The 27021-nt window shown below is 39.8% G+C and overlaps 1 protein-coding gene across 1 annotated transcript in view; it reads left to right on the top strand.

The window, feature by feature from the left end:
- The window catches only part of LOC124170150 (zinc finger protein 883-like), a 100906-nt gene that overhangs the window by 67537 nt on the left and 6348 nt on the right, over positions 1–27021 (top strand). The window contains exon 6 of the mRNA XM_046548844.1: positions 7444–7789. Within this exon, the coding sequence (XP_046404800.1) occupies positions 7444–7789 (346 nt within the window). The remainder of the gene's footprint in view (positions 1–7443; positions 7790–27021) is intronic.

The raw sequence follows: 27021 nt of genomic DNA, 5'->3' as shown, positions 1-27021 counted from the left end.
CCTCCGAGGGCCGCTACAATGATGGTTTCCTCGTAATGTTTTCAATTGATGGCTTATGCCCCTTTCAACTCTACTCTCTACGGGCAGTCCATTGTTAGCCCAATATTTTTCCAGTATGCTACTTTCTCTTTTCAAAAGAGGAGGCCCAATATCATTTGCACAGTTCACTAGAAGATTCTTTCTGTAATCCATTCCAAGGTCAGTTTCCTCAGAGGAACAGCAAAAGAACAGAGGAAGTGTTTCCCCGTCATGATCGTGAGTGAGAGCATTCTTTCCCTACGGAACAACATTATTTTACATCGTAATTTAGATATCCCGGAGCCCATATACCAACATGCGGCTGGTTGATATTGCTGTCAATTCAAAGATATTTATCTGGTGCTATTTTATGTCAAAAGAGAATGACAATCGGAGTTTTGACGAACTATCACGGTCCATGACTCTAAATAAATCGCTCATGCTGGAAAAAAATCACCTCATACTCACGGTAAAATAGATGAGCGTGGAAAAATACGAAAATTCGGCAGGTATCCCTTGGTGGTTGACTTCGACATCATAACTCGGACGAAATTGCCAAACTCCAGAGGCACTGACAATTTTTCAGATGAAATCCAGTTCTGTTGAAGAGTAAACCTTTTCACTTAACTTAAAGTTTAGCTAATTGTCATTCAAGGTCCAACCAAATTTTATTAAAAGCTGCCAAGAAACATGGTGAGTCGAAGTCAAGGTGATCAGCGTGCCGCGTAAGCAACTTCTCCCAGCTCCATTCGACCTTCATGAGGCCGCGGATATATGACAACGAATCTGGTGTTATCATCGAGTTGAATCACCATCGACTTGTGCGCATACTAGAAAAAAGATTCTCCTTTTTTGGATGACCTCGAAATCCAAAATGTGCGCACAGGAGGCTTTTTAAAGGCTCATAAATCCCTCGTTTCGCCGAGGCAACAGAAAACGTTAAATTGGGGAAATTCCAGAAAACCTCCCTTTTTCTAGATATTCAGTAGTTTAGAATTTGGAATTAGCGTTCTCTGCTGTCCCTTTAGTTCACTCATCTTTATTGATGCAATGATGATTTTTCGAGTACCTGCTTACACCTTTTTTATTATATTAGAAATGCTTTAGTCACCTACATGCCACTTTTACAGAAAAAATTTTAAAATTTCTTTGAGGCCACTGAAATATGCGTAAATGGAATCACTAATTTCAATAATAATATTCCATGTGGGAATGCTTTTAAGTTGATGAATATTATAATTTTCTTAAAATATTTCATTAAAACAATTGTCATCCTCTCATTACTTATTTTTACTACCCATTTTTTTAGCTGATTCCTGAAAAGTATTATCCAACCTTAATTGGGCAAAGAACATTTAATCAATGAATTTTTTTCTGCATGCAGCACCTTTTAGTTCCTTAAAATAATATTTTTTATTCATGAAAAGCCATTCCTATCATTACAGACCCTAAAACCTGAAAAAAATGGCAGGTCCTCATTTAGTGTTTTTCCGCATTTAGTGTTTTAAATTTTGTTTGCAATTTGATGCATGGAGGTTCACTATAGCTCTATGGTGCATATCACCGAAACCTCTAGAGAGGTTTTTTTCATATCCTTTGGAAATGAAAGGCACTACGGTCTTTTAAACCATTATATTTATGTGTTTGAACAAACATGCATCCATCAGTGATTAACATTGAACATATATAAAGCTGGTTTTAAAAAGTGTCTTCGACGCGAAGATCGGGAAGTTGTCGGACACTAATGTTTCTCTGATTTAAATAATTCAAAACCTAAGGAGAATAAATCATTAAGTCCAAATAATATCCCGTTTTGGCAACAAACAGTGATAAATATGGCATTAAAGGTTATATTGACGAATTTCAAAGTTTATCTAAAGAATTTTATGGTTTAACGATGAGTGAGAATGATCAACAAATGTTGAGCGTATGCAACCCACGTGTCACCCAAAACGTCTGCCTGGGGTGGCACGCGCTCACTCTTGGTGCGATATTCCGAAAACCAATGGGCAGAAATGAAAGATATTTGAGGCGATGCAATATAAATGTCTAAAGAGTCGTGGTAAAAAACAGAAACGACACGTTTTCCCGGCATCTGTTTGCAAAAATAATTTATAGGATTTATTTTCTCACCAAATGCAATTGTCCTGGGTAATGACGAAGAAAAATTGGGAGTGATGACAAGTACCATTAATTAACAAATAAAATTAATAGAAATTATATATGCAATAGGGTAGTTTCCTTCATCAAAGAAAACGAAAGGCATTGATTGCGATTCGTTACCCACTATTAGTGTATTCATAATATACAAATTATTTTGTTTTAGAAATACCGGTTTAGACGAATGGCAATGGTCAATTTTATCCTCATTTGAAAAGGGCCAGATTGGCGCCCATGCGATTCCACTCCACGTGACGTCACAGGGACCTAGTTTCTATACGAGAAGATAGGAGTTTTACATCGTCTGAGATTACCAATGCATGCATGAGGCACAGAGCTCAGGGAAACATGTCTTAATGATCACCTATTCAAATTACCAATGGTTGGGAAGTTTACTTCGTTTGATAAGGTATTAATAATCCTTTTTTGAGCCAAGCGCTACCAGCCAGCAGGGTACTCAGCTACCTGCTAGCAGCCTGCGTCGTATCAGCGCTAAGCCTCGCCTCAAGGTCAACTCACAGGGCGGCAGCGGGAACCAGAACGACGTCACACGGAGAGATTTCCCGGCATTCATACTTACCCGTCGCGTTGTCGCGCGCTTGAAGATTTTCACTTTTCATTTAATCGCGAAAAATAGATATTGTCATTTAAAAATCTAAAAGCGTGAAATACGTACTCCAGGAGTAATAATCTTTCGATTTAGGCTATAAAAAATAATAGGAAACCACCCTATTGTTCTGGGTCATTGTTTAGAGGTTTTACTGAACTGAATGTATGCAACGACCTGTTTGCCACCAAAAATGTCTTCCTGGGGTGGGGCGTGCTCACTCTTGGGGCCGTATCTCGGGAACCACTGGTCACAATTGGAAAATGTTTTAGGTGCAGCATACAAAATGTCCAATGTATCGTTAGTTACCATAGAAAATAAGTTGAAAAATACCAGTGCCTTCTTATTGCCATTCATATCCGAAAAACAGCCGAAAATACCAAAATTTCTCAACTTTGTGTGCGATGCAGCACAGTTTCCTGTTATCCAATAGCAGTCATATTTTACAGGATATGTTTTTACACCAATTGGCATAAAATGAGGGGGCGTCCCGAAAGAAATTCGAAAAATAAGGACCACCCTAATGCCGCATTCTTCTATTATGAAACTGAGACGAATTTTCTCGTTTTTATGTATTTGCAAGTAATTTAATCTCGTATATTTAGTACGGTTTTTTTTTCACAATAGGGTGGTTTCCTATTATTTTTTTGCCTAAATCAAAAGATTATTACTCCTGGAGTACGCATTTTACACTTTTAGATTTTTAAATGACAATATCTATTTTTCGCTGTTAAATGAAAAGTGAAAATTTTCAAGCCCACAAAAAGGTGATGGCTTAGTGTGAATGCTAGGAAAAGCCCGTGTGACGTCATTCTGGTTCCTGCTGTCGCCGTGTGAGGTGACCTTGGGGCGAGGCTTTGAGCGCTGATACGATGCAGGCTGCTAGCAGGTAGCACTTGCCTTAAATAAGGATTATTAATACCCTATCAAACGAAGGAAAGTTTCCAACCATAGGCAGTTGTGATAGGTGATTATTACTAGATGTTTCTCTGAGCTCTGTGCCTCATGCATGCATTGGTAATCTCAGACAATGTAAAACTCCTATCTACTCGTATAGAAACTAGGTCCCTCTGACGTCACGTGGAGTAGCATCGCATGGGTGCCAATCTGGCCCTTTTCAAATGAGGTTAAAATTGACCACTTGCATTCGTCTAAGCAGGGATTTTAAAAAACCAAATTATTTGTATAAATATTATGAATGCACTAATGGTGGGTGACGAATCGCAATCAATACCTTTCATTTTCTTTGATGAAGGAAACTACCCTATTCCTAAAAAATAAACGGTCATACAACTTCGTTATTACGCTCTCGTGAACTTCGTAATGATGAGAGTCTACTGTAGCTCTCACAGCTATGTTTGCATTCGCTGTGTCTTTTGCGTTTGATAAATTTTTCGTTAACGTGCATCCAGTGATTGTTACTGTATATGTCGGAATATAGTCCCCCCTTTTTTTCCAAAAATCCCCAAGGTAAAGGTAAAGGGGGGGACTATATTCAAACGCATTTTTTTTAACTTTTCCCAAAGCTGAAGCCTCTAAATTAGGGGGGGGGGACTATATTCAAGGGTGGTTCGGAGAAATACGGTACGTGATCAATTTTTCTTGCTAAAATGACTAATCATAACTCTGTGAATTTAATGGCGTTAAGACACCGAAAACCTGGAAAAAACCATGAATTTCATAATTAAGTTGGAGTGGGAACGCCGAAATTACTAATGGTGTTTATTACTGATGCATCACAATCTCCGGCAGGCAAAGCATTTGAAGTTCATACGTACTTTGAGGGCCGGGGGTATGCGGAGGAGTGTAAAGCATAGAAAAAAATAAAAAGGAATGGTTGAACACGAGTATCAAATAATTAAATAACAAAAGAAACAGTCGATTAACACAAAAAATCACCTCTCTGAAGTTCAGAGTCTGAACTGTGGTAGCCAGGAAACCAATAGGGTAGTTTCCTTCATCATAGAAAACGAACTGCATTGATTGCGATTCGTTACCCACCATTAGTGTATTCATAATATAGTAATTATTTGGTTTTAGAAATCCCAGTTTAGACGAATGGCAATGGTCAATTTTAACCTCATTTGAAAGGACCTAGTTTCTATACCAGCAGATAGGAGTTTTACATCGTCTGAGATTACCAATGCATGCATGAGGCACAGAGCTCAGGGAAACATGTCTTAATGATCACACATTAAAAGTGCCTAAGTTCGGAAAGTTTCCTTCGTTTGATAGGGGAATAATAATCCTTGTTTAATCCATGTGCTACCTGCTAGCAGGGTACTCAGCTACCTGCTAGCATTCTGCGTCGTATCAGCGCTCCAAGCCTCGCCCCAAGGTCACCTCACTTGCGGCAGCTGCACCAGAACCACGTCAAACAGAGTTTTTCCATCATTCATACTTAGCTGTCGCATTTTTGCGCGCTTGAAAATTTTCACTTTTCGTTTAATCACGAAAAATAGATATCGTCATTCGAAAATCTAAAAACTTGAAATGTGTACTCCAGGAGTAATAATCTTTCGATGTAGGCATTAAAAAAAATAATAGGAAACCACCCTATTAAAAGACTCTGGGAAAAGGGGAGGTTAGAAACAGGGATGAAGGATTGTTACCTTGGCTGTAGGAGGTAGCGGTGGTCGTAAAAGGTGTGCCTTTGGTCGCTTCCCGGGAGCAGCTCTTCTCACACCCAGACACTCGACAAGAGCTTTAGGAAAACAATGCACACTGCTCGTGGACAAACATTCCCTTATACAGCAGACTCCCGATTATCTGGCTGCGGTTTATCCAGGTTGCGGATTATCCATATGCATGGTTTTATCTCTTGCTCAATTTTTTCTGCGATCTTTATTTTTTTTAAAATCTGATGCAAACTCATCGACATTACTACATTTGAGTGCTAAGATACACCAGGCTTATTATTTCCGTTAGAATCCCCTTTGTAAAATGGAAGTGATCGCGTGCTAGCCGCATTCAGTGGAGTACCATGTTTATGTTTTCCAATCTTTGCAGTGCACGATCTCACTCCGTGATCACGGATACACATCCCGCAGCAGTTGCAACCCAAGCAACTTGAGTGAGACGCAACTACGTGGCGTGGTGCCTGACAGTGTAGTTTCCGACGTCCAGCAGTGGTTTTGAAGCATTCGTGCAAACCACTTTTCTGTATCCACTATCACACAGCCAAGGATGTGTGGTTTTCGAAACCAGGCCTTACATGGAGCATTAATAATACGAGTACAACCATGTTATCGCCGCTAAAAAGATCACGAACTGGCTAAGAGAGCTCTCATTGAGTCCGGGAAGCACTCTAAAATAACAGAATAACTGCATAAATAATAATATATTGTTTGTTTCACGTAAATTATGAATATGACAAGACATTTAAGCGAAAGTTTGCGTTATTGGTGTTTTCTGATTATTCCTGCGGTCTCTCCCCATCATTAGCCCATTAGGATAATCGGGAATGTACTGTTCTGTGTTTAGGCCCATTTTCCACCACCAATGTGAGGCCCCTACTGACCAGAGGCCATTTCCTTTGGCGGAGGATTTCACCACGCGCCAAGCTGCTCAACCGATAGCGTAGAGTAAGACACGGATCAAAGTCATGAGTTATTCTGAGTATCTGGCAACAGGGTAAACTCGCGGCCAATGAGAGTGCTTGGATCAAAGTTTCTGTGGTTTACAGATGGAGCATTTTCGACCTGAACATAATCAATCTGTATCGCAAAAGTGTTGCGTTCCACGCCACGCGGCCAGCCTACTCCAAAGGTGACTAATTCGAAATTTTGGGCACGCTTGTATTTTTTGATTCGGCATAAATTTTTGTCTCTCTGAACGTTCATTAGCCAAATATCTGTACGTGTAGAGGACTTACTGTCTATATTTTTATGAGCTTTCATGTACAGCAGACTCCATATTATCCAGCTGCGGTTTATCCGTGCATGATTTTCACTGTTTCTCAATTATCTCCGGGATCTTTATTTAAAAAAAATTAAATGGGACGCAAAATCATCGGAATTACTGCATTAATGCTAGGATGCACAGGGCTTATTATTTGCGTTAGAATCCCCTTCGTAAAACGGAAGCGATTGCACGCTAGCTGCATTAATGGGAGTACTGTGTTCCTGTTTTCCAAGCCTCGCAGTGCATGACCGTGCTCTGTGATCACGGATACACGTCCCGCAGCAGTTGCAACCCGTGCAACTTGTGCGAGACGTGACTACGTGACGTGGTGCCTGACAGTGTAGTTTCCGATGTAGAGCAGTGGTTTTGCAGCATTCGTGCAAACCACTTTTCTGCATCCACAATCACACAGCCACGGATGTGTGGTTTTCGAAACCAGGCCTTACAAGGAGCATTAATAATACAAGTACAACCATGTTGTCCCCACTAAAAATATCGCGAACTGGCGAAGAAAGCTCTCATTGAGTCGGCGAAGCACTTTAAAATAACAGAGTAACTGCATAAGTAATAATGTATTGTTTGTTTTACGTAAATTATGAACATTGCAAGACGTTTAAGCAAAAGTTTGGGTTATCCGTGTTTTCCGATTATTTGTGCCTTCTCTCTCTCCCCATCATTAGCCCGGATAACCAGGAGTGTATTGTATTTTATTTTGTATGGTGACCACCTATTGTTCATTGTTGTCTCTCTCCTAGATCTGTGGACGTGCGTTCAACCGCAAGGACAAGCTGTCTCTCCACCGCAAGACCCACAACGCAGAGAAGCCGTACCAGTGCCCCACGTGCCTCAAGCGCTTCTGCCGCAGCGACTACCTGCTCACGCACCGCAAGACTGCGCACCCGGAAGAGGAAGTGTCGCAATTCCCTTGCTTGGCGTGCGGCACGGTGTTTGGCAAAGACAAGGACCTCTCGGCACACATACGGACTGCGCACTTCTCGTGTGCTGACTGCGATGCGGCCTTTCTCACGGAGGGGGAACTTGCGGCGCACGCGGAAGCGGAGAAACACAACAGTGGCCAGCAGCTGGATTGCGTTGACTGTGGTAAGACTGAAGGGTCACTGAAATGCCACCTTATTTACACCAAAACTCCTTTTCATCGTCATGGAGGGGACCAAAATTTGGGCAATTTGATGTATGGAGGCTCACTATGGAGAGGTTTCAGTGATCGGCACCATTTTTTCATATCCTTTGGAATTGAAAGGCACTACTGTCTTTTAAACTGTTATATTTATGTGTTTAAACAAATATGCATGCATTAGTGAACATATATTTACTATTTAATAATCGCAGAAAGCGAGCGCTATCGCATGAATTTTTACCATGATTCGAGAAGAAACGATGTGATCTCTCTTAAATCAACGCTCACTTAAAATGATTAGGATAGTTGGATATCTTTTTTCTTATGCACTGTTAGGTATGTTCTCATATTGAACAAAATGGCCATGACTATGGTTAACGTGAAAATTACAGCATATTAAAGGAGTATAAGAAAAAAAAAATTAAATTATTAAAGGGTCACTGAAATGCCATCTTATTTACAGTGAAACTCCTTTACATCGTAATAATAGAGGGGATTAAAATTTGGGCAATTTGATGTCTGGAGAGACTTCACTATGGATGCTCTCTCTTGTGATTCGTGCCGTTGAGATAACATACAATTTACTTGCCAAGGAAAGAGGCAGCATTTGTATAAATGTAATAGATTTCTAACACGCTCCTTGCCTTCGTTGACTGGGGCAGTCAACGAAGTCTGCGGTAGCCGAACACGCAGCGCTGGGTCACACAATCAACCTTAAGGAAGCAAAAATTGTTGCGAGAGTGAAAGGCTTTAAACAGAGACTCGTAAGAGAAGCAATAGAAATATCTAAAGAGGAGAAAAACAACTTCAACAGAGACACTGGCCTTAAAATCAGCTGTACTTGGCAACCCGTAATCGGCAAAAATAATCGACAACCTACTCCTCCAACCTCTCACTCCACTCCCCCCACCACCTGACACGTATACCTATATATATCAATTTCAAATCCCACCTCTTCAGATTCCCTTGAGAAAGCGACCAGCATCGGTCGGGAAACGTTGGGGCCACCCAAAATCTGACGCGGCGACATAGCCCAAAAGTTTTAATTCAACATGACGAGCACCCGCGAAAGTTTTAACGAAGAATTACAGTAAAACCTTTATGTAGTGAACCTCTTAACATCATAAACCTCCATACATCATACCACCCCGATGGTCCCGTCTGATTAACATGTAAATTTATAGGCAAACCTCTTTGTAGTGAACCTCTTTATCTCATAAAACCTCCACTTATCATACCAAGGAGATACCCCTGAGACGGCCTAACTACCTCCGCAAATCATACCGAGACAACAATAGACCGTTAATGTAGCTTTGATTACGTATTTGGAATGACATTTTCAGCGATAAATGTTTCACGCTCATTTTCTCTTATACGCCTATAATATGATGTAATTTTCACGTTAACCATTAGCTAGGGCCATTTTGTTCCACATGAGAGCATACCTTACAGTATATAAGAAAAAAGGTATCCAACTACAGTGGAAGCCCCTTATAACGAGTACGGGATATAGCGACAAGCTCGAATTAACGACAGCTACCCAAGGAACCATTTTAAACCCTATGATTTAAATGTAAAATAAATTCGTATTAGCGATAATGACTCGATTCCTCTCTTGCGCCATTCGTAATTACGACAGGTTGACTTTTTGACCACGTGCCACATCTCTGGAATTCAATGCTTTTAAAACGGCATTTTTTCCGCCAACGTCGACGTCTACATGTTCCGTATTCTCCTATTCTTCTTTCCTTAATAAATTTCTCGAGTACACATTTCATTGCTCTTTTGTTATCTCCCTCCTGTGCCTCCGCAGTGAGGTTAAAAATTATTCCGCCCGTCTGCTAGCACCATGGCTGGTAAACGCAAGTCCTTGGATTTAAAAACCAAAATGAGAATTATTGCAGATTTTGAAAGTGGAGAGTGTTCAAAGAGTGAAATAGCGAGGCGATTTGGAATTAATACATCGACATTGTTCACTATTTTAAAGAAAAAAGAACAAATTCGTGCGGCAGTGCTTCAGGAAGGGCGTCCAAGCACCCAAAAACACCTGCGGCCCGGAGAGCATCCGCAGCTAGAAACTGCTCTTTTCTCGTGGTTTTGCCAGCAAAGAGCCGCAGGGATTCCTATCACCGGCCCAATGATGAAGGCTGAAGCTGAGTATTTGTGTGAGAGGCTTGGTGAAGACAATTTTAAGTGCTCGGATGGATGGTTTGCACAATTTAAAAATAGGAAGGGGATATCCCTTCACAAACTATCCGGTGAATCATCAAGTGTTGACGTTAATGCTGTGGAAGGCTGGGCTCCGGTCCTTAAAGACTATTTGGATAATTACAGCCCCTGCGATATTTACAACGCGGATGAGACGGGCATATATTTTAACCTTCTCCCGGACAAAACTTTCGCCACTCTAACGGACCCCTGCAAAGGAGGGAAGAAAAGAAAAGTAACTGTTCTTTTATGCGCCAATATGGATGGTTCAGATAAGCTAAAACCGTTCGTGGTGGGGAAATCCGCCCATCCCCGATGTTTTAAGGGAGTTAAAACTCTCTCTTGCACTTACGAAGCAAATAAAAATGCTTGGATGACGGCTGCTATCTTCACACAGTGGTTAAGAGCGTTTGATGCCAGGATTGGTGGAAGGAATAAAAAAGTACTATTATTCATTGACAATTGCCCAGCCCATCCACCAATAGAACTAAGAAACGTCAAAATTGTGTTATCGCCGCCTAACACTACGAGTGTTCTTCAACCACTAGACCAGGGAGTAATTAAGCTTTTCAAACACAATTTCCGAAGTTTACTCGTGAATTACTTGGTCGCTCGAGTACGTGGACGAAATTTAAAAGAATTGAAGTGGAATGTTTTGGATGCCATGCGGGCTATATCAATAAGCTGGGAAAAAATACCTCCAGCGCACATATCAGCATGTTTCCGGCATGCTGGATTTATTCGAGAGCAGAACGACGAGGCCATAGAGATTATGGAGGAAACCCAAAGGGAAAATGATGAACCTGATGGTTGGGTAGAAATTCAGGAACATTTTGGCTCTTGTGACTTTGATGAGTACATAGCCATTGATGAATGTGCGCCTGTTCGTCAAATGTTAACGGAGGAGGAGTTGATTGCGGCTGCGGAAGACGATGTCATTGCTGAAAGTAGTTCCGAATCTGAGGATGAAATGGTGTCTATGGTGCCTTCAGTGGATGAGGTGCGACATGCCATTAAAATAATAACTGACGTTTACCGGGCTAGTGATGCTTCACCGGACGATTTTAATAAACTAAATGAAGTAGAAAGATTTCTGCTCAAAGCAAGTGCGACCAGGAGTCTGAAGCAGACAAAACTTTATTCATTTTTCGTCAGCAAATGAATCTGCGATTGAAAATTTTTCTGTTAGATTTTTAAAAGGCAATGATGTTCTAGAATATTTTTATGTTTATCAAGGCAGTTGTTTTTAGAGTCATTAGAGGAACCTTATTGACCATTTATCTACGGAAGTAACGTAGTCATTTTTCAAAGCTGCCGCGGTTTATTTATTGTTTGTTTTTTTATTTTATTTTCCTGTTTTATTTAAGTCTTCCAACAAGTAGTTGGAGAAGAATATTTATTTTATTATCGCTTTTATACGTTGTACTGTGTATTTAAGTACATGAAGTTTTGTGGATGCAAATGACAAATGTTTTTAATGTCCTATCAGATGCTATTTTTATTGTTTCCGAGATTAAAATATAATGACAAAATCCGAGATGATTGATTTAGACGCCCAATAAATTGTATAAACGTGTTATTTTGCATGAATGCCAGTGACTAAAATCGTGTTCATCCTGCCGCAGGTATCCGAGTCAGTTACAGTCAGCATTCCTATCAAAAAGTGTGCGCTACTGCCGCCAGAGGTCTCTACGTCCGCTGATATTGCATCTGATTGCGTGAATCTCTACGAAACATAAATATTGCTAACAGACAGACAAAGAGTGGACTTCATTTATCATTTGGCCTTCTATTTATTTGAAACAGTTTTTTACCCTTTCCACCGAAGATAATTGATATGACTGATATGCTTTTAGATGCCGTAATGCTGGTGTTATTCGGTTTCATGATTCCGATAGCATTTGAGTCGGCTGTTTTGAAACACGATAGTAAACCATTCATACAGGCAGACTTGAAGCATAAGAAGATTACTTCCACCTTTATTCCGCCGTTAACCTGAAAAAGATAGAATTGCAATGCTCGTGTGGAACCCTAAAATTTTATCACGCTCCTTTCGTCACCCAATTGCAGCAGCCACCCATCATTTTCATTACTACTCGGAAAGATAGAAGGTATGAATTTTTGAACATATTCCGCAGTTTTAGCATTTAGTAGTCTGATGCATAGCCATAACTGGTAGTTATGACATGTATATTTGGAGCATCCAAGAAATAAGGATAATAACAGCTCATAATGCACAGTTCAGTACGAGTGAGTATGATGCTGGGACTTTTAAAATAGACTTCTTAATGCCTCGGCATATAGCATCCTGCATAATTACATATGATTTGATCATAGATTGCAAGTGAATATGATCATTAGTGAATTAAGTATTCAAAAGAATGATTTAAAACGGCTATCATGCTGCAATTTTCGCCTCTCGGCAGAAACAGCCGTGGTGACGCCTGACGAGTGATTTTTTTGTGACGATGTAATTGCATTCGGTAACAACGACAACTCACTATAGCGACAGATTTCTCTGTTCCCAACAGCTGTCGTTATAAGGGGCTTCCACTGTATCATAGTCATTTAAAGTGACCGTTGAATTGAGAGAGATCACATTGTTTTCTCTCGAATCATGGCATAAATCATGCGATAGCATTCGCTTTCTGTAATTATTAAATAATAAATATATGTTCAATGATGCATGCATGTGTGTTTAAACACATAAATGTAATGGTTTAAAATACTGTAGTGCCTTTCATTTCCGAAGGATATGAAAAAATGGTGCGTATCACTAAAACCTCTCTTTAGTGAACCTCCATACATCAAATTGCCCAAATTTTGGTCCCCTCCATTACGTTGTAAAGAGGTTTTACTGTACATTTGCATGAAAATCTGAGGAAAATAAAGATATAAAAATACGACAAGGGGCAATTAGAATGCAACCCGCAAATCAGAAACATAGCTTTGCTAGGAGACGCATAGGTGCATTAAAAATTGTCAGAAGTATCATCTACCAGGCAAAAAGTGACCTCAATGGAGACATCTACGAGCTGCAGTAGATGTATGGCAGAATATCACAATATATCCGTTGAAAATTAACATTAAATCGACGTGGCGAATATACAGTAGATTCCGTTTAATGGGTGCACCGGTTACTTGGGGCAGCCGCTTAATTGGGACAGATCTTGAAGAACAGAACCCAATAGAGGAATATCCCAGAGTATTCTCCGCTTAATTGGGACAGCATGCCGCTTTATTGGGCCATGAGTCAGCGACATTGACTCTATACTCGCGACGAAATTAAAATATTTTGTTTTCATAATACTATTTTTTTATATTTTCCTCCTTTGATTTACTCTTATTTTTCACAAGTGTTCCTATTCTTACCCTATTTTGAAAGGTCTTGTTGTTATACTATCCGCAAGAGGATAGGACTTATCTTTAATAGGACTCAGTAAAAGACATTCATTCAGCGTCGCCCGAGGCTGTGAAAAATATTTTTAACAAAAATGTTATAATTCTTAAAAATTGTAATAAAATAACTGAACTCACTGATTTATTACTCAAATTAATAGTTTAATAAACTTATGTTGCATTATAAAGATTCTTTAGTCTTCTTTCTATAATTTCAACGTTTGTTAATGCCCATATACAGGATAGTTCGCCTAATTGGGGCAGCCGCTTAATTGGGGCAAAGTGCACAAGTCCCACTATGTCCCAATTAACCGGAATCTAATGTATATGGCACACCCACTGAGGGTTAGTCCCCTCATGATGAATATATACGGCATACACAGATGAGTGGTTAATAATCACCTGTTAAAATTGCCGAAGGTGGGAAAAGTTTCTTCGTTTGATAGGTTATTAATAATCCTTATTTAAGCCAAGTGCTACCTATTAGCAGGGTACTCTGCTACCTGTTAGCAGGGTACTCTGCTACCTGTTAGCAGGGTACTCTACTACCTGCTAGCAGCATGCATCGTAGCGGCTCTCAATGCCTTGCACCAAGGTCACCTCTCACTACGGCATCGGGAACCAGAATGACGTGACACGGACTTTTCCCAGCATTCATACTTGGCCGTCACGTTTTCGCCCTCTTGAAAATTTTCATTTTTCATTTAATCACAAAAAATAGATATCGTCATTGAAATATGTAAAAGCGTGAAGTATGTACTCCAAGAGTAATAATCTTTCGATTTAGGCAATTAAAAAAATAATAGGAAACCACCCTATTCTCACATCAATGAGCCTGAGTTAGGCTCATGCAAAAATGAAATCGATATATATTAAAATTTATTCAACTTTACTCATCAATGAAAGGTCACTGAGCTTCCCTTAAATGTTATTTCTTAGCACTCAAATGCACAGCAATTTCCCATACCATTTTGCAAATCAAATGCATGCCATGTGACGCAATACCTGGGCTACGTGACGTGAAGGTGGACTTGCAGTCCAACGGGTGATAGTTGTCCGTTGGCACTTTAATGGGAGGGGTGGAGAACCCTGCACCAGAACGGTTTGCAGCCAATCGCTCTCCCCTAAACGCACATAACACCCTCGCCCACTGTCTGAGTCAAAATGATGTGCCGCTGCAATTTGCAAATTTATATCTGGACTTAACTGCATGCCATAATAATGACTAGGGACATGCAAAAGGTGGGGTTATTTTATAGCCATAAGTGGTGTTATTTTTCTACAAAAGCGGTGTTATTTTCCCCTGAAATCGGTGTTATTTTAACGGAAAAATAATTGATGTCCATTGAGAGCCATCTTTCCAGTGACCCACCCATTGCCCTAAATTTAGGATATTATTGACCGGGAATAATTTAGGCAATAATATACATGGATTATTGACTGAATTAATCTATTTTACATATTTTATCCTTCGCTTATACACATACCTAGCTTACATAGAGAGAAATTACTTTTAAACGTCTGTAATTTCAAATGAAATATTGCTATTGTGATCAAGTTGTCATCTTTTACATTTGTTCTCTTATAATTAATCGTAGAGGACGTAACTTGATGGAAATCCATAATCGCACGAATAGAAGGATCAACAACTTTGCTATTTCCACATAATATTTTATTAACACCGACCATGGTTTCGTTACAGAGTAACATTATCAAGGTGGTAGTAACATTACCTTGATAATGTTACTCTGTAACGAAACCACGGTTGATGTTAATAAAATATTATGTGGAAATAGCAAAGTTGTTGATCCTTCTATTCGTGCGATTTGTTCTCTTATTTGTTAACACAGTGCTATAGCAGGAAATAAATCTTTCTCGGTCCATGTTTGCAGAGGGGATCCTATCGCTTAAAGGCGCTTAGATGCAAACGATGTCTCAGACATTTGAGCTCCTGGATTGCTTTAATTACATCCACTGAACCCCGGGAATTTTGCTTTTGTGGTAATTTCTGTAATTTTCCCAACCCCAACATCAACTTCTCTGTCTCCATTGATTCCAGGCCATGAATTTTTTGTTTTTAAGCCAGGGTTAATGTCTGTAGACGTAACTTCTTGGGGAACAAAAACTGAGATCTTTTCAAATACCTATTTTTCTGCTTAGGTCTTCTACCATAAGAGAACTAAGTTTGGTTGATGCCTTTTCAGCCATCTGCATAGGTATTGACTTTACAGAAGCTGCTTTAGAATTTTTCATGTTTTGCAGATGTAATAAGTGGTTTTATCTAAAAAAGTACTCTTATGAATATTCTCGAGGCTCATTTTAAACTTCCTTAACTCTTTCAAAACGGTGGAGTTCTCTCCTTAGCATGAATGCAGGACTGCGCTCCGTGAGACTCTTCGGTCCCCTCTGTATGGAGCATTAATGTTGGACATGTCATCATTAACGAATTTAATGCATTAACAATTTCCATGTTGATTTTATACTGAAATCGAGATGTGAGTTAATATTTATGGTAGAATTTTGTTTAAAAATTGTAAACGCTGCCAAAAGACAAAGAATTCAATTCTTTGTTTATATTTTTGAAAAATAAACATACATTTATTTCGCAAACTAACTGAATGAACAATTGTATGACTGCGGTCCCTTGCCACGAAGAGGGGTAATAAGAGACGAGGGTCTAGGTTCATGCTTCGGGATTTCGGCAGTTACAGATTTTGCCAGTCCATGGTGTTGGCCTGTGTTGGGTCCCGAAACTAAGACTTTGCAAACCCACGAATGTCATAAAATGAGGAGACCAAGGAAACGTATTTTTGGCATTAGGCCTGCGTAGGAAAATCTCAGACAAAAATTTTCGCCTTTCGTCCCCCGGGTCAAGAAACGTCCTGCCGCATATTTTCGTCATTAGCAGCGGAAGAATTAACTCTTCATAGAATGTGAGAATTTGGATAGTTTGAACCCTCCAGTAATTTTATTAAGTCAACCATCAGATTCCCATGGCATTTTGGCTACTTTGTAGACATCGTGAATGCGGTTTAGACATCCTCCGGACAAACAAGTCGCCTTATTTCCTCGAGTGTGTTTCCTTGTGGAAATCATGAATTTTCTCCAATTCATGGGCGATTTTCACCAACTCAGACGCGATTTTCATTTTTTTCCTTCTGCTCTGCATGAAATTGTATTTCGAGGCGTATACTTAAGCCGTAATTTTTTCACGGCATTGGCCGCTCACCGACGCGACTAATTTCCGCGGGCCGCCGTTCCCTCCACAGCGCCGTGAAATCCAGAGAGTCGTCTTGTCGGAAAGTGGCCTGAATTTTACGGCGCTGTGCCGAGAACGGCAGCCGGCGATAAGTCGTTTCGGCTGAAAGCTGCCACAATTGTAGCTCCGTGTGTATTTCACGGAATAGACGGCGCACAGCCACTTTTTACCGCTTTCAGACTTTTGCTTTGCTCCGGCCGTCGTCAACGGCAAGGCACTATTCTTTCAAATAACCATTGGTCTCAATGCATGTCTTCAAACGAGTCGTATCGCGCAGTTGATGGCACGGTGTTGTTGACAGTCAGCAAGGCAAGGTTAAATCTGGCCCGGCGGTGCGCCGTTTATGGCGTGAAATACACACAGTGCTACCTTGAGGCTACTATCAAACGCGACGACTTTTCGCCGATCGCCGTTCACTGCACGGTGCCGTGAAAAAATTACAGCTTAAATGTACGACTCGAAAAACAATTTCGTGGAAGAAGCATGAGGAGAAGAAAAAAATTGCGAAAATAGCGTCTGCGTTAGTGAAAATCGCCCATGAATTGGAGAAAATCGCAATTAACACGAAATTCGCGTATTCGCGGGAAAACCCCGGAAATCGCGTATTTCGCGGGAAAACCACGGAATTCGCGTTAAAATTCGCGTTATCGCATTTGCGACTTTTGCATGTCCCTAATAATGACTAATACGTCAGATTAAAGGAAATTTTATTCTCAATTCTGATTTATTTTTTATTTGATGAAAAGCTCAAAAATCAAGACACGTGAGTGTAATAAATGACTCCGCGCACCACAAAATTAGCTGTTTTGTCAACTTCATGAACTTTGTAACTCAACCTAGGGACAACAGTTTGCTGTCCCCCAAATGCACCTCACACCCTTACCTAGTCATACGACATTGTCACATGCATATGAAGTACTTTGAAAAGGCTGAGTCAACAAAACAAGCCCTTTCTTCAAATCACCAAAATAAAGAGTTCTTCCTTTGTGTCCTTCAAGCTTGCCGTCCCTTTCTTCACGGAACCCTTTTGTTTACGTGTGAGGTGGGTGTTTCCCTATCTTACCTCGCAACCTTGCCCCCTACCCCAAACTATACCCTTCTAAATTTCATTTTACAACTCTCGGTGGCCGGAATATAAGTGTGGCTGTGGAAATGTCAGAGAAATTTGAATACGGTCAGGTAAAGACTCCAGTGGGCATGGCGAACGGATGAAAGTCATGTTTGAAAATTCCTGGATAATATGATAATATTGTTAACATTGGTTGCAGCAAAGGATTCATCACAGCAAAGAATTTGTCATGCAAAAGGTAGGCTGAACATGTGAGTTCCATGCCACACAGCCTGTTGCATCAGCCTACTCTAAAAGGTGACCAATAGGGTGGTTTCCTATTATTTTTTTATTGCCTAAATCAAAAGATTATTACTCATGGAGTACGCATTTCACGCTCTTAGATGTTCGAATGACGATATCTATTTTTCGCGATTAAAAGAAAAGTGAAAAATTTCAAGTGCGCGAAAATGCGACGGCTAAGTAGGAATGATGGGAAAACTCCGTGTGAGGTATTTCTGGTTCCCACTGCTGCCCTGTGAGGTGACCTTGAGGCAAGACTTTGAGCGCTGATACGACGCAGGCAGGTAGCAGAGTACCCTGCTAGCAGGTAGCGCTTGGCATAAATATGGATTATTACTACCTAATCAAACGAAGGAAACTTTCCAACCTTAGACAGTTTTAATAAGTGATTACCGTATAAGCGTATTTAAGAGGCGCACACGTGTAAGAGGCACACCCCTATTTTGAGGATCGAAGCTATAAAGAAAAAAAAAATTTGCGACATTTTTTTTTATCCTATCGTGCGGTGTTGCAGACGTATGCCTGGAATTTCGACAGTTATCGAAATGTCCTCTTTCAGTACTATTTGAAAGAGGAAATTTTGATAACTGCAGCGGCATAAGAGGGAGTAGAAAGAGTTCCGATCCTCTCTTTGCATACGCCATCGCTCAACGTTGCTTGTTCTACTCACGAACAATTTTGTTTAAAAGCTCTCGCAGGAGTATTGCAATAGAATTGCAGCCGTGGAAAATTTTAAGGCAAAACACGACAGGCAAATGGCATGAGCTTTCCCAAGAGATTGAACAACAAGCGGGGCAATCTCAGCGCCGTAGGATAATAACGACGTCGTAGATTTAAGGCCCCTTGCACACACGCCGATTTTGGACGGCTGGTAAAATATCGGCCGTCCACATTCCAATAGTGAACAATGGGAGAGCATTGGAGCTTGCACACGTACCGACCACACGCCGGCACCGGCAAAATGCCGGTTAGCTGCCGGCCATTGTCACTGTGGATCGCCGGCGCCTCTCTCTCGGCTCTCCATCAGCCAATGCCTCTGCCGTTTTTTTCCTTTCCGAGACTCCACGGGAAAATATCAAGTTACAGGGGAACAATTGAAACGTGTTTCATCCCTACCCCATTTCACCAACTGACCTTTTTCGGTCTACCAGGTTCAATTCCCCGAGTTTCTGGAGGTCAAATGCTACGTGAGTCACCTTCTGAGCTCGAAGATATCTCGATATCTTTCAGCAATTGTATGACACGCACAAGGTTCTAAAAAGAATTAGACCTAACGCGACGTATATCTGACAGCATTTAACTTTTTTGAGCTCTAATTGATTGACACAAAGATTTATAGCTATAATAAGGCTACTAATATTCAACATAGTCCAAACAGCACAATTTCGGAAGAAACAAGCGTAGCATAAGCGCATTCAAACAAGACGAGACGGACTGGAAACTCAGGCAACGCAAACTGCATATATCACATTGCTGCGCCTTCGCCCCTTCACTTTAAAGGCAACGACGTCACATGCAAGATCGGACCTGTTCTTCCCTTGCTCCTTCGCTCGTAGCTTTAAATACGGAGGGGAGGGAGCCCTCTTCCCCTCGACCTCTCCTTCAGCGCTCTTCACTTATAAGCATTTCCGATTTCTTCTATCCACCATTAAGTCCAACAATGAGCACACTCGTTCGAATTTTTTCAACCGCAGGTTTTGACACCAATATTACTATATGCAGTATAAATGCGGCAGGATGCCCACTCGTGGCAATAAATTTAGCGCGCGCTCCGGAGCAAATCACCCCGCGCGATCTTTTCAATGTTCACCTCTGGGGTACCGACGTGACGGCGCGATGCTTGCAAGAAATTCAAACAGGAGCATTTTAAAAATACGTCACTAAGGGAGAAACTCCCCTGCCTGCCGCTTGTTTTTGACCTAGGGTTTCAGATGACTGACTCACGCTGAAAACCAAGGCCACTCAGTTCCCCTTGGACTTGCGACCGGTGAAGGGGAGGGGGGGAAGATAAGAAGTTTGTGTAAGAGGCGCACCCCCATTTTCGGCTGCGATATCTGGGAAAAAAGGTGCGCCTCTTACACGCGCTTATACGGTATCATTATATGTTTCCCTGAGCTCTGTGCCTCATGAATGCATTGGTAATCTCAGACGATGTAAAACTTCTATCTACTCGCACTGAAACTAGGTCCCTGTGACGTCATGTGGAGTGGAATCGCATGGGCGCCAATCTGGCCTTTTTCAAATGAGGATAAAATTGACCATTGCCATTCGTCTAAACTGAGAATTCTAAAACCCAATAATTTGTATATTGTGTATGCACTAATGGAGGGTAACGAATCGCAATCAATGCCTCTCGTTTTCTTTGATGAAGGAAACTACCCTATTTTAATTTTGGGCTCACTTGTATTTTTAAATTGGGCGTGAATGTTTGTCTCTCTGAAAGGTTGTTCCTCGGATGTTTGTTAGGAGAGGAATTAGTGTCTAAGAGTGATGTGTCGATGCCAAGATTTTATACCCTTTTTTCTGAACTGTTGGAGGCTTGGCGGTAGGGAGCTATCAACCAATGAGAAGCACCACCCAATTCCACCTCACCATTCCCTTTCATCCCCGAGAAAAATATCACTTGAGGGTGCCTTCACAGTTCAGCGTTGCGCTGACTTGCACTGACTTTGTGCTACCTTTCGCTGACTTGCGAGCCAATCAGAGCCAGTCTTTGAGGATTGATGACGTCATGTCGTTCAGCTCGTTGTGTCGTCGCTGAAAAATCTGAACCTGTCAGATTTTCTCTGTGTGAAGGCGGCTGTACGCCGACGATTTTGAATTGGTGTTTGTTTATGGGAAGCTTATAGGTATGCAAACATGCAGAAGTTGCTCAAATGGGAGTGGCGAATGCTATTTATTCCATTATTCACTAATATTTTGAAGTGTGTTTGCTGGGCCAATATAATTTCACGAAAATGTGAAATTTAAAAATTCGCCCCAAAAAGCAGATAAAGAAAGGACTGTATTCTGAATAGGAATAGGAGAGAGAGAGAACACCCTGATGTCCACCTACCTGTTGCTGCATGCCTTCTCTCCTCTCCCCCGATGAGTTCGGCTCGCGGTCCTCGTCACACCACGTAATGCCCCATCCTGCTTTGCCCACACTACTGTATTAACTTGTGAGTCAGTTGAACTCCCTCGCTCCTCTCTACCCTGGGAGCTCTTATGTCATCCATGGGAGCAATTATGTGATAGCCCAACACTTCGCGGCCTCTCTCTCAATTATTACCAAACAGTGTTAAGCATAGATATTTCGTATCTTTCCAAAATATAAGACAATTGTTAACCCTAAATTAGATTGCGAATAAAATCAATTGATTTAGGCATTACAGTGGAACTTGGTTAGTACGTTCCTCCTTATTACGTTTTCCTCCTTAGTACGGCGATTTCTCTCGGTCCCGGTATCATCCGAACAAAATACAGGCATAAGTATTTGGTTAGTACGTTTGAAAAAATTGCGATTTCCTGGTTAGTACGCTCAATTGCTTGCCGTGACGCAACCCGCAATTCGTTCTCTAGTATCTTCTTAAGGGTCGTAAACCTCCGAATTCATGATTTAATTTATTATTACTAGCCATTAACATTCTTGCATTCATTTCACATCTCTTTCTTCGACTGTGATTTATCCAAATGCATTTCTCAATTCTTATGACGTGATGAATGATAAAATGCGGCCATTTATCAGGAATACCTGACTATGCAAAACTGCAGCCAATGAGAAGCCCCAATTTTCCCCACTCTGAGCTCCTCACCTTCTGATTGCCTCTGGAGTGCCCACTGCGCACAAATTTCGCGAGTGGGCAATTGTTGCTATTGCACAAGTTATCATGATGAAGAAATTAGTCTTATCCAATTCCAACTTTATCTAAAGCAATACTGCACGTACTCCATAAACTCGACGTCAATGCAACGGAGTACGTGCATATTTGACTACTGTGCTACTGCTGTGGGAGCAGACGATGCTCTGGATCTCCATGCGAAGCTTAGCTTAAAATACTTGATCTCGGCACGAAAGCAGACGACATTATACAAATTTTCAAAGTAAATTTCGACTGTATAATATAAAATCTTCTCGTAATTACGTCGTAATCTTATAATCTTGCGTGTTATTAATCGATATTTCGATCGATATAACAATCGATATGGTTTTATTCCAGAAGCGATTGGGTACGGCTGTCACCGTAACTTAAGGTTAATATAATTTTGTCCAATTTTTATGTTTAAAAACAACCAGTTGACATACTCAGGGTTGTTGTTATATTTTCTGAGTATGCTGTGAGAAAGAAGAAATGACTTAGCATTACTTGTCCTCTTTCTATAAATATATATAGGATAAATCACGGGAGATAGACGCCGTTTTCATGTAAATGTCTTCGGGAAATCAATGAAACATTGTGATTTTTATTCACATGGTAGGTCTTCAATGTAGCGCTCATTTTCTTGATTTTAAAGTTGAAAAGAGTTCAGGAAGGCGATCCTACGAGAACTACCGTTAGTAGTTGTAATTATGACGACTTTTCCACAGATTGCAATTACCCCGACTGCCATTATTTACTTTCCTCGTTAGCACGTTTTCCTGGTTAGTACGTTCATTTTTTGCGGTCCCTTCAAAAACGTACTAAACAAGTTCCACTGTACTTGGTGGAATGATGAAATGTTCATGGTGAAAACAAAACCAGTACTATTCCACAAACTTTTTATTATTAGCTGTCAACTAGTTCCGATGTTTGTACCGTCATTATCAGCAACTGTTAGTCTTGATAATTATGGAATAAACGTCAAGACTAGTTGACAGCTAATAAAAAGTTTGTGGAATAGTAATGCGTTTTGTTTCACTATGAACTAAATTACATTGCAATCACTGAGGAGCATAGATTAGCATGACGCATACCCATTCAATGGTATGGCAAGCTAAATACAGCGTGAGAGCTCCTTGTTGGTGACTACGGTCGTTTGAATTCCAATTTATATCTAATAATTGTGCCCTCATGATCTGCACAGCTGGAGCTATTTAGATAACATGACTACGACAATCTGTTTGAACAACAGTTATCATAAATAAATATTCCTGTTACTCATGTTCACTGATTGTATATAATTTGTTATTTTTCGTATATTCTGAGTTAGAAAATAAAATTTTAAGGTTATGATAATGCAGAGGCAAGGGCCGTCACTACATGCATGACTATCGACTTTATAGTCGCCGTACAAACTTCAAATGCTATTTATAGTTAAGAAGAATATTTTAAGAAATGAAATTGTGTAAAAATGCACAAAGCAGCATATCCATGGCTATGTTCTAACAACACGTATCTCAAATTCGACCGTTTAGGAACGGGTATCTTAAACAAAGTGTAATAACATTAAAAAAATAAAATAGAAGCAAATAACAACTCTTTGTTTGCAAATTAATGCTTCTTTTTCAGTTTTATGAACTTTTGGTTTTTAATTTCATTGTGCAAGTAAAAAAATTAATCGTTTTTTTGCTCTCCTCAAAATATGATGTTTTTGAAATACCTACGTGTTGTTAGAACTTATTCATCGATATGTAATGTACGTTTGGCTCGAAATCATAAGATGATATGCTCACAGGCCCAGGGGTGCAGCTAGGAATTACGGGTGGGGGTGTTTAGGTGCAACTAATACAGGGGTGTGTGAGGGTATGGAATACACACCAGGATAAGCGGTAGGTGCGAGATAAATAAATTGTGGAATTTTAACCTACACGGTTCAAAATGGTGAGTTTTACGGCTTTCTGAGGGATATTTTATTGATCCTTACACTATTCTATTAGTAATATCAATCCAATTAAGTAAAATGGGTAAAACTTAAGTATTTCTCTGAGCTCTGGGGGGGTTCTATCACCCAAAACCCCCCTCTCGCTGCGCCACTGCACAGGCCGATTTTTAGGAGCCGATGCTCATTTCCTTTCATTTGTTTTTGCAACGCAGAGCTGTGAAGGGCAAAATTAGCTGGCGGGGCAGGAACTCTCGTGGCGTCGACGCAACTAAGAGCTGTGAAGGCACCTTAATTGGTTTTGGGATCTGCCCAGGATTGCCAACTTGTTACAGTAAAACCTCTATGTAGTGAGCCTCTTTACATCATAAACCTCCATACTTCATACCACCCCCACAGTCCCGTCAGATTTACACGTAAATTTATAGGCAAACCTCTTTGTGGTGAGCCTCTTTATCTCGTGAAACCTCCACTTATCATACCTAGGAGACAACCGTGAGATGGTCTAACTACCTCCACAAATCGTACCAAGACAACTACATACAGACCATTAATGCAGCCGTGATTACGTACATGAAATGACATATTCAGCGATAAATGTTTAACCCTTATTTCTTTTCTTATACACCTTAAATATGCTGTAATTTTCACGTTAATGATTAGTTGTGGCCATTTTGTTCCATATGAGAGCATGCTTAACTGTAAATATGAAAAAAGATACCCAACTATCCCAATCATTTTAAGTGACTGTTGAATTGAGAGAGATCATATCGTTATCTCTCAAATCATAGTAAAAATCATGTGATAGCGCTCCCTTTCTGTTATTAATAAATAATAAATATATGTTCACTAATGCATGCGTGTTTATTTAAATGCATAAATATAATGTTTTAAAAGACAGTTGTGTCTTTCATTTCCAAAGGATATAAAAAAATGGTGCATATCACTGAAACCTCTCTATAGTGAACCTCCATTCATCAAATTGCCGAAATTTTGGTCCCCTCCATTACGATGTAAAGAGGTTTTGCTGTATCATTAGTAATTTTGGTTGCTACTGGCATCAGCTATCTAGAGTTCAAATTTTGTGACACTATTTTAATCCATCCTGAATTAACCATGATTGATTTCATCTCAAATCAGGCAGAGGGGTGTCAGGTGACCATCACCAATTTTTCTGAAATTTATACATTGCAGAGTCACGCCCCAGAGTAAAAAATGAAAAATTACATAAATGCTGATTACTAAGGAACCATGGCCCGTAAAGCAGTGGTTATTCTGTCATTTTAAAGAAAACTCATTTATGCACATATTATGTTGTTTAGATTATCTTGTGGAAAAGAATGATAAAATTTGAACATGGTCACTCATAGACATTTCACTCTCGCTTCTTCAAAAACTGCCGAGACATTATTTTCTCATGAAGTACATGTTTGACAATTATCACTTTCTTAAAGTAAGTTCTTTCCTATTATGAAACTTGAATTTTACACATGTAAACTAGCTCTATTTAGATAAAAAAATGATTGGGTGAAAGGAACACCTGTACATGCGATCAATAGTTTCATGTATCGGTAGTTAACGGACACGGGACAACTATAGCTTGCTCTGAAAATAACACACAACCAAACAGGCTGTGGCACTAACAAATTCAGATATAAAGACATGCAGTACTCAAAATCTCACCATGAATGACTTCATTGTGTGTTTCCGAAAAACCTGGTCAATTTCTAAAACCACTGCAGTTTGTTCAGAAAAGAATGACATTAGTGTCTCGTTTATGCATCCACATGGTCCATCGAAATGTTCCACATCGCCCAAAGTAAAAGACTTATGTGAAGTGCCATCGAAAAATACTCTGTGCAAATTGCCACTCATCCACCGTTTCCAGTCAGTAGCAGTAGGAGTTTGCACACATTGGATGCCATGGAAGTAAACAAGATTGAACTTGCTTTCAGTCAATAGATGTAACCAATCATTCAGATATGAAATTTTCACTCTTATGAATGCTAAGTAGAATGAAACTTCATTTTTTTTCCCCTTGAAGGTATGCAATCTTGGTGTAAAAGTGTCGAAAACATGCCTAACTTTGACATGCCTTGAAAAAAAAGTATAAAATTACTACCTTTTTTAATTTTTTTTATTAATAGCAGAACATTTAAACTACCCACTGAGAAATTTATAAAAAATAAAAGGTGGCCTTTTTTTAGTGATAAATTGCTAAATAATGACTAATTTATATTGTTTAAACAAGTCCTATTTGTTTATCATTGCTTCAAATGACTTGCAAGTTATCCAGAATGTGCATAAATGAATTCTCTTAAAAAAAAAAACAATAACCACTGCTTTATGGGCCATGGTTCCTTAGTAATCAGCATTTACGTGATTTTTCATTTTTTACTCAGAGGCCTGACTCTGCAATGTTCAAAGGATGGTAACTTTATAACGGTTCAGTTCTGAGCTGAGGTAAAGTTATCATTATTCATCACAAGGATACTGCTTTCATATTTATAACTTTCACAAAAATTTGTGATGGTCACCTGACATGATTTTGCTCTATCTGCCTGATTTGAGATGAAATGTCCCCATGGACACAGTATTTGTTTTATTTACACTAAAAAATATGTTTTGAATTATAGGTATCAGCTAATTTATTAATTTCCTTGCTTTTTCCTAGAACTCATCCTTTAAAACCTTGTAGATAAATCTTTTTTCTTGCTATGTAAAAATAGAACTAATATATTTAAATACATTATGTGCAGGAAGAAATTTTGATTTTTTTATGGTAAACTAATATTTACCATTTATTTGATGGCCCTCCAAGAATTTATTCACCGCAAAACATTGCCTCTGATAACCAACCAGATTTTAAAGCCCTAAATTTTAAATTTTTCAAAAACAAATACTTTTGAAGATTCGGGAGCTAAAATGACAAATTGAAATAAACAAAATGATGAAATTCTATGCAGACCGGCAAGGAGCTCAACTATGCTTATGGAGTCTATTGAAACTCCTAGGAAGTAAGATCTATTATCACCAGAATGATGCATTGGATGTACAGTGGAACTTGGTTAGTACGTTCCTCCTTAGTACGTTTTCCTCCTTAGTACGACGATTTCTCTCGGTCCCGGTACCATCGGAACAAAATACAGGCAAAAGTATTTGGTTAGTACGTTTGAAAAAATTGCGCTTTCCTGGTGTTA

Source organism: Ischnura elegans, chromosome 13, assembly GCF_921293095.1.
Source record: "Ischnura elegans chromosome 13, ioIscEleg1.1, whole genome shotgun sequence".
NCBI lineage: Eukaryota > Metazoa > Arthropoda > Insecta > Odonata > Coenagrionidae > Ischnura > Ischnura elegans.
Note: the sequence above shows the minus strand (reverse complement) of the source record. Positions and strands in the feature narration are given on the sequence as shown.